At 40.9% G+C, this 19,543-nt stretch overlaps 5 protein-coding genes across 8 annotated transcripts; 3 read left to right on the forward strand and 2 right to left on the reverse strand.

Moving 5' to 3' along the window:
• Nucleotides 1–55: 55 nt before the first annotated feature.
• On the forward strand, nt 56–2,263 carry LOC140788541 (uncharacterized). Its single transcript, XM_073137817.1, has 7 exons — nt 56–377; nt 618–678; nt 758–852; nt 953–986; nt 1,431–1,485; nt 1,581–1,623; nt 2,070–2,263. Exons 1-7 carry the CDS (start codon nt 165–167, stop codon nt 2,139–2,141), a joined length of 573 nt encoding a protein of 190 aa, XP_072993918.1. The 5' UTR covers nt 56–164; the 3' UTR covers nt 2,142–2,263.
• A 246-nt stretch (nt 2,264–2,509) lies between these two features.
• Nucleotides 2,510–3,485, reverse strand: LOC140788550 (uncharacterized). 2 transcript variants are annotated; one of them, XM_073137837.1, is made up of 2 exons: nt 3,225–3,485; nt 2,510–3,133 (listed from the first exon to the last, which is right to left on the reverse strand). In XM_073137837.1, exons 1-2 carry the CDS (start codon nt 3,304–3,306, stop codon nt 2,709–2,711), a joined length of 507 nt encoding a protein of 168 aa, XP_072993938.1. In that variant the 5' UTR covers nt 3,307–3,485; the 3' UTR covers nt 2,510–2,708. The 2 variants fall into 2 exon arrangements, with proteins under 2 accessions (XP_072993938.1, XP_072993930.1); XM_073137829.1 differs by having other exon boundaries at nt 2,510–3,136.
• Nucleotides 3,486–4,499: 1,014 nt separating this feature from the next.
• LOC140786831 (amino acid transporter ANT1) lies at nt 4,500–7,382 on the forward strand. Its single transcript, XM_073135518.1, has 3 exons — nt 4,500–4,878; nt 5,031–5,681; nt 6,724–7,382. The coding sequence occupies exons 1-3, from the start codon at nt 4,645–4,647 to the stop codon at nt 7,126–7,128; spliced, it is 1,290 nt and encodes a 429-aa protein (XP_072991619.1). The 5' UTR covers nt 4,500–4,644; the 3' UTR covers nt 7,129–7,382.
• A 219-nt stretch (nt 7,383–7,601) lies between these two features.
• LOC140786817 (amino acid transporter ANT1-like) lies at nt 7,602–12,740 on the reverse strand. 2 transcript variants are annotated; one of them, XM_073135507.1, is made up of 5 exons: nt 12,264–12,740; nt 10,854–10,942; nt 9,028–10,356; nt 8,208–8,870; nt 7,602–8,083 (listed from the first exon to the last, which is right to left on the reverse strand). In XM_073135507.1, the coding sequence occupies exons 3-5, from the start codon at nt 9,268–9,270 to the stop codon at nt 7,679–7,681; spliced, it is 1,311 nt and encodes a 436-aa protein (XP_072991608.1). In that variant the 5' UTR covers nt 9,271–10,356; nt 10,854–10,942; nt 12,264–12,740; the 3' UTR covers nt 7,602–7,678. The 2 variants fall into 2 exon arrangements, with proteins under 2 accessions (XP_072991608.1, XP_072991599.1); XM_073135498.1 differs by having other exon boundaries at nt 9,028–10,942.
• Nucleotides 12,741–13,480: 740 nt separating this feature from the next.
• On the forward strand, nt 13,481–19,489 carry LOC140786804 (pentatricopeptide repeat-containing protein At2g33680). 2 transcript variants are annotated; one of them, XM_073135486.1, is made up of 4 exons: nt 13,481–16,274; nt 16,485–16,808; nt 16,908–17,002; nt 19,117–19,489. In XM_073135486.1, the coding sequence occupies exon 1, from the start codon at nt 13,481–13,483 to the stop codon at nt 15,668–15,670; it is 2,190 nt and encodes a 729-aa protein (XP_072991587.1). In that variant the 3' UTR covers nt 15,671–16,274; nt 16,485–16,808; nt 16,908–17,002; nt 19,117–19,489. The 2 variants fall into 2 exon arrangements, with proteins under 2 accessions (XP_072991587.1, XP_072991579.1); XM_073135478.1 differs by lacking the exon at nt 19,117–19,489 and having other exon boundaries at nt 16,908–17,037.
• Nucleotides 19,490–19,543: the final 54 nt, after the last annotated feature.

A 19,543-nucleotide genomic window follows, 5' to 3' on the forward strand; every position in this document is an offset into this window, starting at 1 on the left:
CACCACAATATCGAGTCGCTACGACCATGAGTATGAGGTTGTGTTCTTCAGGCCCATGGGTTTGGTTGGCTTTTGCCACCGCACCGTTCATTTGGTACTGTTTCCTGAGCCCGATTTTTGTAACCAATAATATCGACTCGGTCCTGCAGTCCTTTCGAGGAGCGATGCATGCGGCATCTATCCTCTTCTCCGCCAAGCCCCTCTTTCCTTCCCCTCCTCCGGCCAGATCGATTTCGTCGCAGTACAGGCCCGCCTTCACAAACCCAATACACTCTTCCTCTCCTCCTTCCGCGACCGAGTCGATGGCCGCCAAGTGGGCCCAGAAGACCGTCGTTATCCCTCCACAGCGCCGTGGCTGCCATCTCGTCACTACCAAGGTAACATCTCCGCTAATGGAAATAGGTGTTGCTAAAATGATGGTTCTCTTTTGTTCTGAAATTTCTGTATCACTGGGTTTTGTACAAGAGAAAAGCCATTTCCTTTAATTGCTTTTCTTTAGAATTCGACAGAAATCTGATGCTTCTATCCGCTCTACAATCATACTCCATTCTATTGCAATATTATGATTCAGTAGTTTGCGCCTCTTTAACTACTACTTTCTCGGATGAGTTGATCAGATACTGAGGGAAATAGATCAAGACCTATCAGGCTTCAAATGCGGACTAGCTCATCTTTTCTGTATGTGATCTTCTTTGACCTGTATTACCTAACAATTTTATCGGTGTTTTTATTCTTTTATTTTTTTGAAATGATACAGTGCAGCATACAAGTGCTTCCCTGACCATAAATGAAAATTATGACTCGGATGTTCAGGACGACACTGAAACTTTTCTCAACCGCGTTGTCCCAGAGGTGACGACAGAAATTTCCTTTCCTTATGCATCTGATAAATTTGCGAGTACTCCACTTGATGTATAGATTGTCAACTTCATGTGTTCTTGTATGTTTTCAGGGGCGATCTGCACCGTGGAAACACACATTGGAAGGTTAATGCTAGCTTAATTCCCTTATACGTTTCTCTTCATAACTACATGAGTCATACTAGACATACTTGTGCTATGTCCAAGTATGACTGTTATAGTTTCGTATTTGTTAGAGTGCATGTTTTTTATATATTTAAATAAGCTGTGAAAATTCCCTAGGTTCTTTGCATGTAATGCCTAGCCAAGAAATTTCTGGCTTTCTGATCTCGATCGGACTTCTGTTTGTTTATTAAATATCTCAGAATTTGCAAGTTATAAGCTATGTATTTCTGCTTCTGTTTGTACGGAATTGTGGTCTTACAGATAATGATTGCTAGTTTTGGCATGCCATAAAAAAGATATCTCTGCTGAGAAAGATGGCCAGTGGGTCGGGATGGTGTTATAAGATACGACTGCTCTATGTGGAATGATGTTATAAGGTGACCAGTTGGATTATCATTTTTGCAGGGCCTGATGATATGCCAGCACATATTAAATCATCTATGTTTGGTTGTGCACTCACGTATGTATTTTCTTGTTTGATTATTCATTCTGTTTTTTGTTAAAATGTAGTATCCTTGAACATTTATGGCTAATATGCATGATCAACCTTTTCAGGATACCGATTACCGATGGACGTCTCAACATGGGCACTTGGCAAGTAAGTTAGGAGATATCTCTGTATTGCCGAATCATCATTATCTATTGAGCTATGAAATGCTAAACCTATAATTTCTTTGGAGGGACGACAATTCTTTATTTCTGCATGAAAGAATGTTTATCCGGTATCATTTCTCTTATGAAATTGCCTGTCTATTCATAGGCACATAGAATTCTCAATCAATGGAATGCTTTAAAAGTTATCGATCAGGAAGGAACTACCTTTCGAGCAGACTAGTATATAATTTTTGTACTTTTTTCCTGCATCAGTTGGCATGCCTCATCTAAGTAATCATCCATTGTTCTCTTTAGTGACTTTGTTTTATCGTATTATTTTATGTCTATTAGTCTATATGACCATTTGGTTCTCTTTTTATTGCATATTCCCTTGTTTAATTGCTAGTAACTTATCACTCATGACATGGTTTGGTGTTTAATTCCTTTCAGGGAATATGGTTGTGTGAGCATCGGGACCATGCTACTGCTCGCAAAATTGTGATTACCCTGAATGGCATGTAACTGATTAAATTTCAGCATCTTAATTTGGATATGATAATTGACTCAGATCAGATGATATATGATACTGTTGTCTTTAAAAAACTGTGTATTTTGAGTCTCAAATAGTCTAGTTACTTATTCAATAGTCCTGTACATGCTATTGTATTTGTATTCCATTTCTGGTCGTGCCCTTTGGTTTAGTACTGAACAGCAAATGGACGCCCCGTTGGACGTACTATCTTGATAAATAGCTATTTGGCGATGCATTATGGCGGAATACACTTGAAGAGATTTGTCATTTAAGTCTTACATAGTGTTGGATTTTGTAATATTAATCAGCACCATACAAATAGTAGAAATTTTTATTCACAGAAACGAAAAGCTCATTGTGGCGACATAATGTATGCACGTATATTGAATAAATATACCTCATAAAAGAATCGACAAATGAATATGACTACAGGAAATACAATGGTATAAAAGAAATCAACTCATCGTCACAAAGTATGTTGTATGTATAGAAGGGAAGGAAAAAAACAAACAAAAGAACAAAAACAGACTGGTGGTTTAACAAGGGAAGACTCGTGATTAGAGCATCATGATCCTGAACTCGTCGAAGCTGAGAACGCCATCCCCATTGAGATCGAACCGCCGGATCATGGTGGTGCACTCCTCGATGGTCCTCTTGTCTCCCAGGCGTTTGAGCATCCTGCGGAGGCTCTTGGGCGTAATGCATCCCTGGCCCTTCATCTCGTACATCTTGAACGCATCCTTCAAGTTCCTCTTCTTCTCCTCCTCCCCCTCGCCGTCCACCAGCTTCAAGAAATCCTCCAAACCCAGCAGCCCATCGCCGTCTGAGTCGCTCGACTCCACCGCAGCCTCGGCCTCCTCGGCGGAGATCTCCTCGCCCACCGAAAGCATAATATGCCGCAGCTCGGTGGGGGAGATCTTCCCGTCGCCGTTTTCATCGAAGTATTGGAACACCCGCTCGAGTTCTTTTGCTCGAGTACTACCTGCTACCATCATCAATGGAATTGGGTCATCAAATGGGCTCCCGGGATGCCAATGTACAAATTAAGGATTAATCGATGGAATAAATCTTACCACTTTGGCCGGATGCTGCTGCAGTGTTGTTGAGGGGAGAGGTGGATGCGATCTCCTTTTCCACGTCTATGAGCGCCATCATTGTTTGTATGTACGTAATACTCTGGAGATATCAGATGGAGAAGTACTGCTATATATATGGACAGGGGATAAGGGAGTATGAAATGACTGACTAATATTTGGAGGTTCTGAACAAATCTGGAAATTCTCGCCTCTGGTTTTGTGTTGATGGGTTTGCATGTTTTCGTTTGTGCATCTCTCGCTATATATATATAAGGATCGGTGGGCGGATGGATTAGGTGGTTTTCCATCTACTTGGAACCTTCTTTGAAAAATAAAAAGTCAAACGAAGAAGGAATGGAAGCTTATTTTGAAGGTAAACGCTTTTAAGATCACGTGTGTGACTTGGTACGGATGTGAAAGTAATTATAAATGGAGGAATGAATTTGCAGGGAATGGGGGCGGTCCAGTCGGCACCGGCCGTATGTACTAAAGTTACGAACCCGTCAAACCGTTGTGAAGACTGAAGTCGATGTATTGAGGTAGGGCCTAGGGGCGTTGATATGATAATAAGATGACACGTGCAGCGATGAGGATGAAAACGAGCGACGCGTTGGAGATACGTCAGACACTATCTCCTCCATAGATAAGCATATATCAGCTCTCTTGTAAGCAAAGAGGTCAGCTTTATCGGCTAAGCAATGATCTAGCTTTACGTGCAACTGGATCCCACAAACAATAACATGTCAAATTTTAAGAATCTTATTTGGTGATTCAAGCCATGACTTTGAAAACAAAGTGAAAAAATTGTCATTATTTAAGAAATGACTATGGTCGAAAATATTGATGCTACGAATGATGATGAGAGTAATTTGGTCTCTTTTTTTTTTAGACCCAAAATAAACTTAAATATTTATTATAAAAAGATTAAGTTAAAAAAAATTTAAAATTTAAAATATATGAGAGTAAGTTATTAGAACCTAAACAAAGGATACAGTTAAATTTGAACCCAACTAGATGTATAATGGAACTGTTTGGAAGTTTCCGGTTAGTTCGTGTTTAGAACTAATCTGGAGATCTAAAACAGAAAGCGAGAGGTGCGGACTATTATAAGAAATAATATTCAATATCTAATATCTAGGCACAAGATAAATTATTCAATTCTAACTATCGATTAATATTTAGTTAGCAATACAAAAATTTAAGTAGATTGACAGTAAAGATATTTAACCTTGAAAAAAGAACCCTTACCCTTTGAGGCCCATGTGATGGTCTCTGTTGTCATCCATCCACTTCCACGTCCACGTGATTAACTCCTAAAATTCGAGCAGCGGGCTCCAGAATCCTGTCCACACCTACATGCAAGTGAAGAAGAACCGACAGCGAAAGGAACGGAACCGACCTAGAACGGAGGGAGGAGATGGGCGACGAGGCGGAAGCGTCGGTTCCATTGCTTCTGGTGAAAGCCTCGGATAAGAGGGAGAGGAGAAGAGGAAGCGCCACGTGGGCTCAAACCCTTGGAAACATCGTGGTGTCCATCGTCGGGACTGGCGTTCTTGGCCTCCCCTACGCCTTCAGAGTCGCCGGATGGCTCTCCGGGTCCCTCGGCGTCGCCGCCGCCGGAATCGCCACCTTCTACTGCATGCTCCTCCTCGTCAGTACTTTTTAAAAGTTTTAACGGCAACATCAGAGTCGGTTCTTTTTTTCATGATACCAATGTTGATTTTGAATGCTCGAAGCACGCACTCATCTTTTTTTCATGATACCAATGTTTCATTTGGTTTTATAAAATTTGATTTACTGCAGATCGAGTGCAGAGAAAAGTTAGAAGAAGAAGATCACCATCAGCATCACCACACATATGGAGATTTGGGTGGAAAAGCCATGGGGACTGTAGGACGCTATCTGACCGAACTCCTTATCTTAGTCTCCCAAGCCGGGGGCTCTGTAGCTTACCTTGTCTTCATTGGCCATAACCTCTCTTCCGTTTTCTCAGCTAGGGCTAAGGACTCCACAATTTCACCCTCTGTCTTCATTTTTGCAATCCTCCTCCCCCTCGAAATTGCGCTTTCCTTTATCCAGTCTCTCTCTTCCCTTGCCACGTTTAGCGTGTTTGCTGATGTCTGCAATGCTCTTGCCATGGCTATTGTTATCAAAGAGGATCTCCTGCTCTTCGACCATCCCTTCAGAACTAGGAATGCTTTTAACGGGATTTGGGGTTTACCATTTGCCGGTGGTGTGGCGGTGTTCTGTTTTGAGGGTTTCAGCATGACGCTGCCATTGGAGGCATCTATGGCTGAGCGGCGCAAGTTTCGGTGGGTTCTTGCTCAAGCTTTTCTTCTCATTATTCTTGCTTATATCTTCTTTGGTATATTTGGCTATTTGGCCTATGGAGATGAGACCAAGGATATCGTAACACTAAATCTTCCCGACAATTGGTCGTCCACTGCAGTCAAGGTTAGTATCATTGTTTCTTCCCCCATTTTTTTTTCTTACTGCCTGATTTGGAACGAAACTGAAACTATAAAGATGAAAACCCATACATACTAATTGTTTGTTATGATATGTATAAGAGAACATGCTTTTAAGCAAGGAATTGATGTTTATATTATGATCAATGCATATTATGCTGATAAAAATAATCGTACGTGTTATACCTTTGCTGAACTTGAAAAGTCTAGGGTTTGTTTGAGACAACTATTACTGTAAAACGAGAAAAGATCCTACAGAAGGCGTGCAAGTATTTGCTAGGAGGTTTAATTTGTTAACAACACTTGTGTCAGTTTCTTATGAATCAGCTAAAAGATTAGCTCCTAATAGAGCAAACTGGACGAATGTTTTGGAACTGCGAGATCTGGGTTTGAATCTTTTAGATGTACTTCTGGAATTATAGAACAAAGAGTGCTCAAATTTTGCTATCAGCCTTCATTTATTTCAGAACACAGGATGAAACAGTGATCAGGGCCTTCCATGTTAACTGGTAATCTGTATTCTAAGTGCCTCATAGAACCACATTAATCATATATAGGCCAAAATTCCTTTGGACCAGGTAGTGCTATCTTTGGTGTATATTAAACTTACTATACATTCAGAAATTAGTTAAAACACAGTTTCTTCTAAGTGGCGTCCAGTTCAGCCAATGACTATTTAAATGTGACTTTAATGACAGATCTTCCCACCACTGTTGATGTGGTTTCACCTTAACTTGATTTGTCAAGTTTAATGTAATTAATTTGGAGAGTCCATGACCGTGCTGTTCTTTGATGAATACTAATCCTCTATTAGTGTTTGCCATTGAGCTCATCCGTTCATTAGGCAATTTTACACAAGTCTTTGTTAAATACTCTGCTACACTGAAGAGTGAGATCTCTTGGCTGGTTGGAGAGGTACCCGTTTCCAGAATAACAGCGTAGAATGCCTTGCTACTCATTTTACATAATCTATCTGTATTTGCCAACTAGAAATTTTCACTTAGCTTTGGTTATTTGTGTTGGAACAGATTGGACTGTGTGTAGCACTGTCATTCACATTTCCAATCATGATGCACCCGATTCATGAAATTGTCGAGGTAAAATTGAGGTCAAGCAGATGGTTTCAAAAGTTGTGCCGCAATGGTCGACATGTGGAATGGTTGGGGATGCATGGGAGCCGCATTTTTTCAGTGGCCGTGCTGGTTTTTCTGGCGTCCTTCATCCCAGGCTTTGGGCAATTCATCTCATTTGTGGGGAGCACTGTTTGTGCCCTGCTTTCCTTTGTCTTGCCAGCTACATTTCACCTGACCTTTATGGGCTCTTCAATAGGCGTCTGGCAGAGAGCATTAGACTACATAATACTCCTGGTTGGTTTGGTTTTTGCTGGCCATGGAATATATGATGTTATATCAGGACACACCACCAAATCTTGATGTGATTTGATCACAATAAGCTAGTGGAACATTTCACGAATGAGGTTTGATTTCACTGTAAACGATACATTTGGAAACGGTTCTTTTTTTTGTGCAAAACAGAGACGGAACGTAGTGGGACGCTGTCCACTTTTTACTAATCATGGTAAACAATTTTGTAGACTTGTTCCTCTTCCATGTAAATGTACACTTGATACCAGCATGTTGCTGAAACTGTTATAGGTTTTTAGCTTTAGTGACAATTTCTTGCATCTCATCCTATCGTAAGCTAGTCTGCTCACTCCACTCCGTATTCACTCACTAGTCTTCTTCGCATTTTAGCTTTTGTAGCTATGTTATACATACAGCTGCTAGACTCATTAATATGAACCATCAGTAAAGGATTCGGCCCAATACATAGTTTTCTGTGCAATTACGCTAGTTGGTTTGAGTAACATAAGCATTTTGTACATGAGTATCAAAAGGAGGGGAAATGAAAAGAAAAGGAGCCTTACTAATAAAATCAATTTGCACGTTTAATTCAAATTACATGAGTATCGTACGTGTCCAGTCAGGAGCCCATAGCTTGACCTGAGATAGTAGCATATGTGCTGTAGCCGGTAAACAAGAAACCAATACAAAGAACAATGTAGTCGACTACTCGTTGCCAGAGAGTCAAGGAAAGGCCCATGAGCTTAAGGTGAAACATAGCCGGCAAGACGAAAGAGAGCAGCGCACAGACTGTGCCCCCAGTGAATGAGATGATTTCCGTGAATCCTGGAACAGAAGTAGCTACGATGGCTAAGATCACAATCACCAACAACCGCACAGCTTGGAGGCCCGCGCGATTCTTGCTTGGTGAACCGATACACAGTTTATGGAACCATCTGCTCGCCTCCATCTTCGTCTCTATGATCTCGTTGATCGGGCGCAGCGTCGTCGGTAAGCTCAGCGCGATAGCAATGCAGAGACCGACCTGTGTATATTAATTTGATCGTTCGTTCATTCGTTCACACCCACTTCAGTTTTATCTCTTATATACATATATAAGGAGAAAAAAAAAAAAGTACGTTCCAAGGAAGAGTGTGATTAGGGCTTACCTTAACGACGGTAGCAGGCCAGGCGTCGGAAAGATTGAGCGTTATGACATCTCTGGTATCATCGACAAAGGCCAAGTACCCAAAGGCCCCAAAGAAGATATAGGCACTAGTGACCCCGAAGAGGGCCTGGAACAGCACCCACGGGAATCTCCGCCGCTCCGCCATGGACGACTCCAGCGCCAGCGTCATCCCGAACCCGTCGTAGCAAAACGTGGCCACCCCGGCCGCCGAGGACGAACCCCAGAACCCGCGAAACGCGAGAGCACCACCATGATCATGATAATTACTATTATTCACCCTAAGCTGCCGGACGTCTTCGGAGAGGACGATGGCGATGGCGAGGACAAGGCAGACGTCGGCAAAGGCGCTGAAGGGGGCGAGGACGGAGAGCGAGCGGATAAAGGAGAGGGCTACCTGGACGGGGAGGAGGATGAGGAAGACGAAGGCGGAGGCGGGTATGGGGCGGTGGTGGAAGGTGAAGAGGGAGGAGAGATTGTGGCCCACGAATAGGAGAGAGGCCACTGAACCTCCCGCGTACGAGATGAACACGAGGAACTCGGTCACGTACCGCCCCCATGTTCCGAAGGCCGCAGCGCCGAGATCACCCAACGTGTAGCATCGGATCGAGCTGTTCTCTTGCTCTACCTTCTTCCTACATTGGATCTGCACATGATCCATCAGATCGATGAATGTATATGTAAGTGACTTCTTAATTTATTTATTTATATATATATATATATATATATATATATATATATATATATATATATATATATATATATATATATATATTGATAACGTTTCTTCACAGGATACTTACGAGAAGCATCATGCAATAGTAGATGACGATACCAACGATAGTGACAACGATGGAACCTGAAAGCCAACCAGCAAAGCGGAATGCGTAGGGGAGACCCAAGACACCCGTACCCAAGATAGAGATCACGATGTTTCCTACGGTTTGGGCGGAGGTGGCCCCACCATCGCCACCACTTCCTTTAGGTGCATCGCAATCCCTTCCTTCCTCTATTAGAGTAATTGATATTTCTTCTGAGCCTCCCATGGTTGTTGTTGGGTTTATTGGAGTAAAGAAAGGGGAGGCGACGTCTTGAAAACCTACGCGAGTGTTGGTTTTTTAAGATGTTTCGAATCCTTAATATACTTTTGAGAATTATGGGTAGGAATCCCAATCGGAATCGTTTTCATTCTATCCGGACTGCCACAATTATCAATCCGACTCAAGTTTGGTTCAATTACAATCCTGGGCCTCCTAGAAGTTTGATAACGGGTCGGACCGACCTAGAATCTGCAGTGGATCTCATTAAATGATACGTGTACTGATCTGAGATTAACCATCTCAAATCCCTTTTCTAACTACTCAGATGAGAGCAATTAGCCTTGATTAATGGTTTTCTCCTTCCTCAAATAGAGAGAAGAGAGCTATTGTATTATGGAAGATAATGATTTTTACAGAAAAGGGATCCGTGGGGATATATATCATATCCTCATATTCACGTCAAGTGACTTAAGAACTCTTATGGAAAACAAAGAACTGATACGACTCTTTTTCTACTTCTTCCCAGCTAGCTCTCTGAACATGACAATACGGCTGCTGAAATACAAACTAAAATTACCGTAACAGCGCTCAAAGTAATTTTTTCATGGCCTGTGATTTTGCTGGTGCAGGTTTGAATTATTACGTGTGCATCATAATATAAAGACTAATATGTGAGGATATACAAGGAAATTAAGAAGCCATATTACATTTACACTTTCGTACTTTCAATGCAAACATCTGAAGCTGGAAGAAGGGCTAACGCAGATCAGATGGAACCAGCCACCGATGATGTCTCGTTTTAATAAGTTACTAGAAGGCTGTACGTGTAGAACCTCTAATAACAGATGAAGTGCCATGAAAAGAATGTATTGTTGGCGCAGAAATTTTAGAATCAAGAAGCTCTTCTGCTTGATGGAATGTAAAGTGTTGCCCAGATTGCAAGTGATAAACAAAACCAAGAGTTCGATGCTTTTCCTAAGAAATTAAATTTGTTCCTCCTGTCTCTCAGCTGCAAAATGGAGATGGAGTATAGGAAGGTAGTTCAATAGGGGTAGCGTTGCCGCAGTACTCTTCTAAGTAGTAGAAAGCTCTCTGCTGCAGTAGAAATATATCGACAATAACTACATCACTTGCAAAGAAAAAGGAAAATAAAAAGAAGAAATCATTAAATAGGTATGTAGGTATGTAGAGCATCTTTAAATCTATAAATCTATGTGAAGATACATTTGCAAGGGGAATAAAAGAAGACAGCTATAGAGGGGGGGGCAACAAAGAGGTCCTAATATTTCGAATGGAGGGAAAATGCTGTCGATAATTGCTAGATTTGTTTTTCTTTAGATTAATTAATCTATCTTGAAAGGTAATGGGAATGAATGACTTCAAGTGCAATCAATTAAAGGAAGAAAGAGCAATGTGGCAAAACAAGTAAATTGGCAGTTTATAAGAACTACCAATTTGATTCAGTTAACCTGGATTGCAACAACATGAAATCATTGAACCTAAATAAGGGCATTGTGGTTGTTGAGAAAGGAGTAGATGAAATTAATCTACTACATTATGAACTTAAGTAGAGATAGAGGAAAGCTTGCCAGAGTCCAACAATGCCCAGGAGTTTGGTTTTGTATCGCCAGCTGCAGATTTGCTAAACTGTTGCTCAGCAATGCCTGTTGTTCTGGAACTGCAGCAGAGAAAAGAAAGAAGTTTGAATTTGCCCAATAAATCAATGGCACAACTGAAAAGAGTTAAGCCGAGAACATGAATAAATTTAGTCTGGAGTTGAGTGAGGCCATTTTTCAAAAGTGTTCATTATAACCTACATGCAGCCATGAAACAACGAGATGCCACAGTAAAAAGAAGTTGATACTAGCCAATTTGAGGGCAAGAAAATGCTGTGACAATGATGAAGAACCTAGTCCAATAGATCAGCAGCTTCACAAACAGAACACGAATATCAGCAGCCTTTACATCACTTGCGACTTTAGCTAATCTAACAGCAACTAAGAATCATAGTAAATTCTTTAAGTAATAGCTTTGATAAAAATTAGGTGTTGTGCAAATATAGTGAGCAGGTGCAGATAATGAGAGCATCTGTTTTTTTAATCTAAGATCACATCAACTGCATCAGCATACTGAAAACCAAGACGTCATGTTTGCACGTGCCGACTACTATTAAGAAGAGAAGAAGAAGTAAACAAAAGATTAACTAAGTTTTCCGTATCTTGATTGGTATATCAATTGGCTTGCAACCTTATAAGTCGACATCACATTCAATTTTACTATGTGATCTCATCTTTCAATTTATGCTGTCTTCAGTACAAACAACTTCAGAAGATTACAAAGATGATGGCAATTCTATTACCTTGGCTCCAACCAAATAGGACTATACTTAATTCTTGTACAATAAAACACGTATGCTTGTTAAATCAACAGTGTAAGTTGCTTTCTCTTATCATCCATTCTACTCACCTGCACTAACCTTTGATTGCACTACATTGGAACAAGTACTGCTGACTATAGATGAACATATGAAGCTTTACAGCAAAGGTTACATATACATGAAAAAACGGCTAGATTGTAACCTCATCTCAATATTAGGTTATACAACAAGGCATGCCTTTTGCTAGGCTCTATCTCGTCTCAATATCACGTTCTAACTAATGTAAGAAAATGTTTGTGCTTCTCTGCAGACTTCTCCAGTCTTAATACATTACTTGACCTGAGACCAAGTCTTCTTATATGCCATCTTCTTCCTACCACTACCAGGAATTTCCTGAGGAATGCGGGTCAATGTTAAAGATGCCTATTTTTTTCCTAGAAAATTTTCACGAAATCAACCCATCTTATTTTCTACCTTTAATAGATTATGCCTAACTATTTTGTTACCTAATGTGGGCAGTATACATCTCCTAATAATAAGTTACTTAAATGGTTAGCATATAAAACAGTATGGCATTTGTAAGGGAGATAGAAATCGAAGCACGCAATAAGGGAGAGCTTACAGGACAAGCTTTCACCATCATCATCTCCCTCAGAGCTTGGGGTCTGTCGGTCGCCAGTGCTGTAGTACACCACCTTATGCATATCTTTTGAAACAAATCGTCAGAGAACACGAGTACTCACATCCACATGGGCCATGGCCCGATCGCATCTAGCAAAGCAAGGGAGGAAGGCGGCCATTGGAGCGCCTCTTCAAGTGGGGAGTAGGAGATGCCTTATTATGGCCGTGGCTATGGAGTTGAGCAGGAGAAGGAAACGCTGTCACAGCCACCACTGCTGCCATGGTCAAGATACCGCCCTTGAAAGGAACAAGAAAGCTAGGGAGGGAGGGATGAGGGTAGGGCAAAGACGAAGAAGCAAAGCAATGAAGGAGATAAACATCTCGTCGAGTCAGGGACCGCCCCACAATTCGTAGTGGTCCCACATTTCACAAATATATTAATGCCTCTCAAAAGAGACACTTGAACCAGAGCCTCGATGTGATTCAGCATTTCCACGATATCGTTATGATCAATTAATGGGAGTTGGCCGGAAAGTGTTCTTGCCTCTATCATTAGCTCGGGTAGTCCCCGTTTCTGGTGTTTCAGTCACCTTTCGATGGCTCCCTTAATGTATGTGACAGGAAGTTTCTGAAGAAGCGAGCTACTCCCCGAAAATGCCCCGCCCCGTTCTTCGTTTGTCGTTGGGGATTCATTGTTCGTTCTGCGGTTATCTGTAACGTAGCCAGCCTAATTTATAGAATAGGGCTGCGGGCAGGAGGGCTTTGTTTGTGCAATCTTGCTCGCAACACCCTCTCCTCTGGCGAACCTGCGATCGCCGTCTCTAACTTCATGCTCAACTGAGGTCGTGTACAACAACCTTAACCGCACAAGCCTGGGCTGGGCCTACCCCCATTCCTAGAGGAGCCGTATGAGGCGGAAGCTCCACGTACGGTTTTGAAGCCGAGCCTTTCCAGCAATGGGGCCTAGGGACCGATATGATGATTAGTTTAGGTAGGGCGGCCGGCCTCTGCATTTTCAACAGCAGGTACGGGATTAGTAGTCTCCACCTCAGACGATTGTTTTCCTTTGTCGGCTACATCGGGTTCTGAATCAGCCAAAAGGCTGAAGGGCTTAGTAGTCTCCACTCCAATCGGCTCCGCTGGTTACCTGGGGATGACGGCCTCTCAAAAGAGATACTTGAACCAGAGCCTCGACGTGATTCCGCTGGTTACCTGGGGATGACCACCTCTCAATCCCTCTTCCGCCTCCTCCTCCGGTGCGCCGAGCAGAGAAGCGTCGATGGAGGTCGATCCCTCCACGCCCACATCGTCAAGGTCGGTTCTTGGTCGGACGTCTTCCTCGCCAATAGCATCGTCAACATGTACGCCAAGTGCAGCCACCTATCCCAGGCCTTGACGGCGTTCGAGGAGATGGAGGCCAGGGACGTCGTCTCGTGGAACTCCCTCATCAACTCCTACGCCCAGCAAGGCCCCAGGGGAGCTGCTGTCGTCTTCGATCTCTTTCGGAGGATGCGGGCCGAAGGCGGTGTCTGCGTCCTGCCCAATCCCTTCACATTTGCGGGTGTTTTCACGGCTGCGTCATGCTCGATGGATACTGATGGCAGTGGAATTGGAAGAGAGGCTCACTGTGTTGCTATCAAGACAGCAGATTGTGGTGATGTGTTCCTTGGGAGCTCTCTGCTCAATATGTATTGCAAGCTGAGACTTGTTTTAGATGCTCAGAAGGTGTTCGATAGGATGCCTCAAAGGAATTCGGTCTCTTGGGCCACCATGATTTCGGGATATGCTGTTAATAAGTGTTCCATCGAGGCTCTGCAGTTGTTCAGATTGATGCTACAGGAAGGAGATTGCGACACGAATGAGTTTGTCATGACTAGTGTTCTCAGTGCCGTGAATCTTTCGGGTTTTCTGGAAACTGGTAAGCAGATCCATGGTCTTGCTATCAAAAATGGTTTGTCCTCGTTTTTATCCGTCAAAAATTCTCTTGTCACCTTGTATGCAAAATGTGAAGACCTGGACAATGCACTACTGATGTTTGAAACATCAAGTGATAAGAGCTCCATTACATGGTCAGCAATGATTACTGGGTGTGCGCAAAATGGCGATTCCAAAAATGCTCTGTCTTTGTTCTCACAAATGCAATATGCAGGGATCAGGCCTAGTGAATTTACGTTTGTTGGGGTCCTTAATGCATGTAGCGATGCAGCGGCTTTGGTTGAAGGAAAGCAAACTCATGGTTACCTGTTGAAGCTGGGATTTGAGCTCCAAGTATATGTCAAAAGTGCACTGGTGGACATGTACGCAAAATGTGGCCAGGTTGCTGATGCAAGAAAAGGCTTTTATCAGTTGCAGGAGGCTGATATTGTCCTGTGGACAGCGATGATAGCAGGACATGTGCAGAATGGAGAGCACGAAGAGGCTCTAACATTGTATGGGCGAATGGAAAAGGAGGGCATCTTGCCTAATATTCTCACAATAACTAGTGTTGTTAGATCTTGTTCTAGCCTTGCAGCTGTGGAACAAGGGAGGCAAATGCATGCTCATTCTATCAAATATGGATTCGGTTTAGGGGCTCCCATTGGGAGTGCTCTATCGACCATGTATGCAAAGTGTGGTATCCTTGAAGATTGCATTCTTATCTTTAGAAGAATGCCTGAAAGGGACACCATCGCATGGAACTCAATTATATCCGGATTTTCACAAAATGGGCATGGAAATGATGCTCTGGATCTTTTTGAGGAAATGAAACAGGACATGAAACCGGACCATGTCACGTTCATTAATGTACTCTGTGCTTGTAGCCATATGGGCTTAGTTGAGAGAGGTTGGGCTTACTTTAGATCGATGTTCAATGATTATGGGTTAGCTCCTAGGCTGGAACACTATGCCTGCATGGTTGATATTCTTACCAGAGCTGGAATGCTCAAGGAAGCCAGGGACTTCATAGCATCAGTTCCCGTTGATCATGGCACGTGTTTGTGGCGTATAGTTCTAGGGGCTTGTCGTAGCTTTAGGAATTTTGATATAGGAGCATATGCTGGAGAGAAGCTAATGGAATTGGGTTCACAAGACTCTTCTGCTTATATTTTGTTGTCAAACATTTATGCTGTCCAGAGAAGGTGGGATGATGTGGAGCGGGTGAGAAGAATGATGAGGCTTCGAGGAGTAAGCAAAGAGCCAGGGTGCAGTTGGGTGGAGTTAAAGAACAGGTTCCATGTGTTTGTTGTTGGAGACCTGCAGCACCCCTATATGGAGGAGATATATGCAAATGTGAGAAGACTAACAAAGCACATGACGGATGAAGGATATCGTCCAGCTTCTAGGTTTCCCTTCTGTTTTGATTTAGAGTCAGAGATGGGATCTCATACCAAAGAGAAGTTTGAATTGGTAGAATCAGCTGTTTGTTGACTTCTTGATAAGATGATAATGTTATTACTTATTACACTGGACAAATAACAAGCGTCGATTAATCAGTTGCTGTCCAGTGATTATTTCAGGTCAGTAATAGGATTGCATGCTTTGCAGCCAAGGGTATCCTACTGCTTCTTGAGCCTTCCTAAGAAGATTATTCTTGTGGCACAAACAGGAAAACAAACATGAACTGGCAATGTTACAATAAGTGTTTGACATGGTCGGATCGTGAATTTTTTATGGCGATCCATATACAGCACATTTAACCTGTCTCAGCCAACACTTGTGGGAATGCAATATTTATTGCAATCTCTAGAATTTGGTCTATAACTGACAGAGTGGAAGGTTTACCATCCCTAAATGAAGCTCAAGGCTTTTGCAGATGTTTGAAGTTCCTCAGTTGACTCTGCCAAGCATGCACTACAACAAGAATGTTATTCATCAGATTCTATAATCTGCTGATTCGTAGGATTCCTATCATCTATTCATCCTCCAATACACAGATACTACTTGGTTACCTAATCTGTCTTTAAGAAAAAACTAAAGGTTCTTCTCCTGGTTGATGTAAACCTATTTAAAGAATAAACTCAGGATGAAAAAGGTACATGAATTTCTTACTTACTCCCTTATAGGAGCTTGATTAACTTGTCCTTATAAATCATGGTCATTCTTACAAAACCAGATACTTTACTCTTTTAGTATAATTTCATGGATCATCCATTGAAGGCATATTTTATTTCTAGAGTAAAATTTTACAAAACCCAAAATTAGATGTTTCCTACAGAACTTCTTTGTGAAATGCCAATCACAGGAAAAACAATACAGATGGCGAGGCATGAAATCCTTGAGAGCATTTCTATATGGTGTTTTGTGTAGCCATGCCTCAGCGTAATTCCATCAATTGAATTTACGGATATCGTGGTCTTCTCTGGGATTATTCATGCTGCCTTTTCTTATTATGGTCGCATGGCAGATGGAGTGTAGGTTCCAGAAGTCTGAAGAGGAAGCCCATGGATCTGATTAAAAATCTTTGCAAAGTTATATTTTCCACTTCGGCATCTATCTATATCCTCATTGACAGTGTTTCCTTTAATGATTTCCGAGGGGCCTTTGCTATTCGTTAGAAAGTACCAGGGTAGCAATCCTTCTTTCTGTCTATTTCCCTTTTTGTTGATTTCTAACTTATAATTATATAAACCTGTCTAATGTGAGTCATTTATGTATTCTATTACAGGTTGTAAATGCGTATGTACTAGAAATAGTGCCCATTTTTGGGGGGTTCGTCTCTCGTGTCTTTGAAATCCAAGACAGAACTGTATTATGCAGAAGGTAAATGTAGCAGCCTAAGGGGGTTTTTTTTGAAAGAGTAACACCTAGACTACATAAGTATAGTACTATGTGTGAACTTCATCAACATTGTGAACCCGAAATTTCTTGAGGGGATATTTGTCTTACGATTGAATTTCCTGCTTCATCTTAGGAAAAGTACATGACACTTAGGTTCAGAAGTGTGATGATGGGATGCATATGGAGAACCTTTCATCCCATTACCACAAGTTAAAATACTCTCTGTGATGATTCCAAAACATGACTTTGTTCAAAAGGTTCCTGGAGAAGAAACAGTAGCAAGATTTGTCTTGAATAATTACCATGTTTTACTACTGCTTGCTAACAGAAACGTACGTGGTATATTGAGCCTGCAAACATGCACATTGTCCTGAGAAATGCTTTTAATATTATATGCTAACATATCTAGAAGATCTTTTCTTGAATAATTACCATGCGTGACTTCAGAAGAACATATAATGTATTAATTTTACTTCTTATCAATTTGCCTTTGGGTATGTTATGTTACTTCTGATCCATTCTCTACTGTCTTCTTATCCATTCAACATTGGATCAGGGATCATACATATATTTGTATCTATTTAGTTAGGATACTAATTTATTTTTTTGCTATCTGTAAATATCCATATTCGGACTAAAAGTATATGTATGATTAGTTTTCGACCCTAATAAATTTAAGAATGACAGCATGCACATTATGTTTGGATTGTTGCATGTCAATTTGATTGCCGTAGTACATAATTTCAGAATTTTATTTCTGTTTCTGAATAATTCCAGCTGAATTATGCTAAAATCGCTATTTCTTATAATAACCATGTTCCAAGTGGATCTTCATGATTTTTTCTTGTTACCATGTAGATGCTTGTGATGCGTGCATCTTATATGTTTTAACATCTAGTGCTATCAATACTTGCTGAACTATTTTATCTCTACTTGCTTCTCATTCCATGCAAATAGAATATATATAGATACAATGCTCAATTGCTCCTGCTGCAGAGATGCTTGCACGGCTTCACCTATGGGGACCCACCTTTGAAACAGCCAATACTTCAGCCCCTGTTCACTTATGGATAGTCTTATTCTGGTGTATATAGATTTAGCTTATTTAGTTATACTAATTCATCGTTCTTTCTCATTTTATTTCATATAACTTTAAAAAATAATTTAATAATAATTCATAATTATAATATTACTCTTAGATTAAATATCATTTAATTACACATCATCTCAGCTATAATTAAGATTCATTCTCTTTCATCTCTTTTTTTTTCAAAAAATAGTCATGTCATATAAATACACTATGATATTCGTATTACAACACAGTACAAAGAAAAGTCTCTACTGCCTCGCATTGTCACATACTGCATTGCCAAACACTATGTAGCTATGCATCCACATTATCATACACTACATAACTATATGTTCGTATTAGCATTGCAACATATTATATGGCTATATATTCGTATTACCACGCACGACCATACGTTACATGACTATCTATCCGCGCTGTCATGCACTACTTGTATATATTTTTGCACCACATATTTGTAAGTCCACATTTGCCCTAATATGAATATGTGGAGCAGTTTAAGTCCTCATTTGTAATAAAATATATTAAAATTAAAAATATATATATTATTACTAATACTTTACTTTCAATAAGAATTTTGTCATTTTGTATAAAACATCACTAATTTCCAATACAAATTCACTATTCTTTAATACTTTACTACCAACTTTATATCACATCAAATATAATTATTACTCCTTATACTATTATTCAACTAAATAATAAAATAATTTGTATTGGTATTATCTCTCTCTTTCTAGTATTAAAAATTAGAATACTTATTTTACAAGTGGACGAGGCATTAAAGTTTGAAGCTTCCATTCATTTATGGAATAAGAATATTTTTTTCTTGTTATAAACCTACTTATCTTGGTGTAGTACCTAAATATCCATTTAGATTTCGAGGTTTACTTCTTCTTGCGAAGAAGTTGAAGCACGAACTTGCCAGATCACTAAAAATCATAAGTCCCTGACACTATGCTCTTATTTAGCTATCCCACCATCTAGCTCTCTCCTTCCATTGTAGGTGAGGTAGGATGGAATTGAAGGGCTTCACAATTTGGGAGATGGCTAGTGGATGCTGAAGGTGATGGTGCGCGTCTGCTCTCCGCCATGGATTTGAGTATCTCCACTTTCTAGTGTGCGAATAAGCTATTGAACCTGGAGGTGGGCTCGTCGAGGATAACAATCTTGGGGTTGTGGACTAGTTCGATTCCTATCGAGATTCACCGCCTTTCGCCATCAAAGACCCCCACACATGTGCGGACAAACTAGTTTGTAGAGCAGGATTATAATACGACACTAAGTGGTTATCTCTCCATACTGCAAAAATAAAATACCTGCCACTCCATGATTATTTCTCCGTAATGCAATAAGAACTCTGCATCTTCGTCTTCTTACACTACACTTGTTCACAAATTTCATTTACAAACTGTTGTAATGTTTGGTTAGGG

Source organism: Typha latifolia, chromosome 1 (assembly GCF_019914945.1).
Source record: "Typha latifolia isolate L0001 chromosome 1, TyphaL0001v2, whole genome shotgun sequence".
NCBI classification, from domain to species: domain Eukaryota; kingdom Viridiplantae; phylum Streptophyta; class Magnoliopsida; order Poales; family Typhaceae; genus Typha; species Typha latifolia.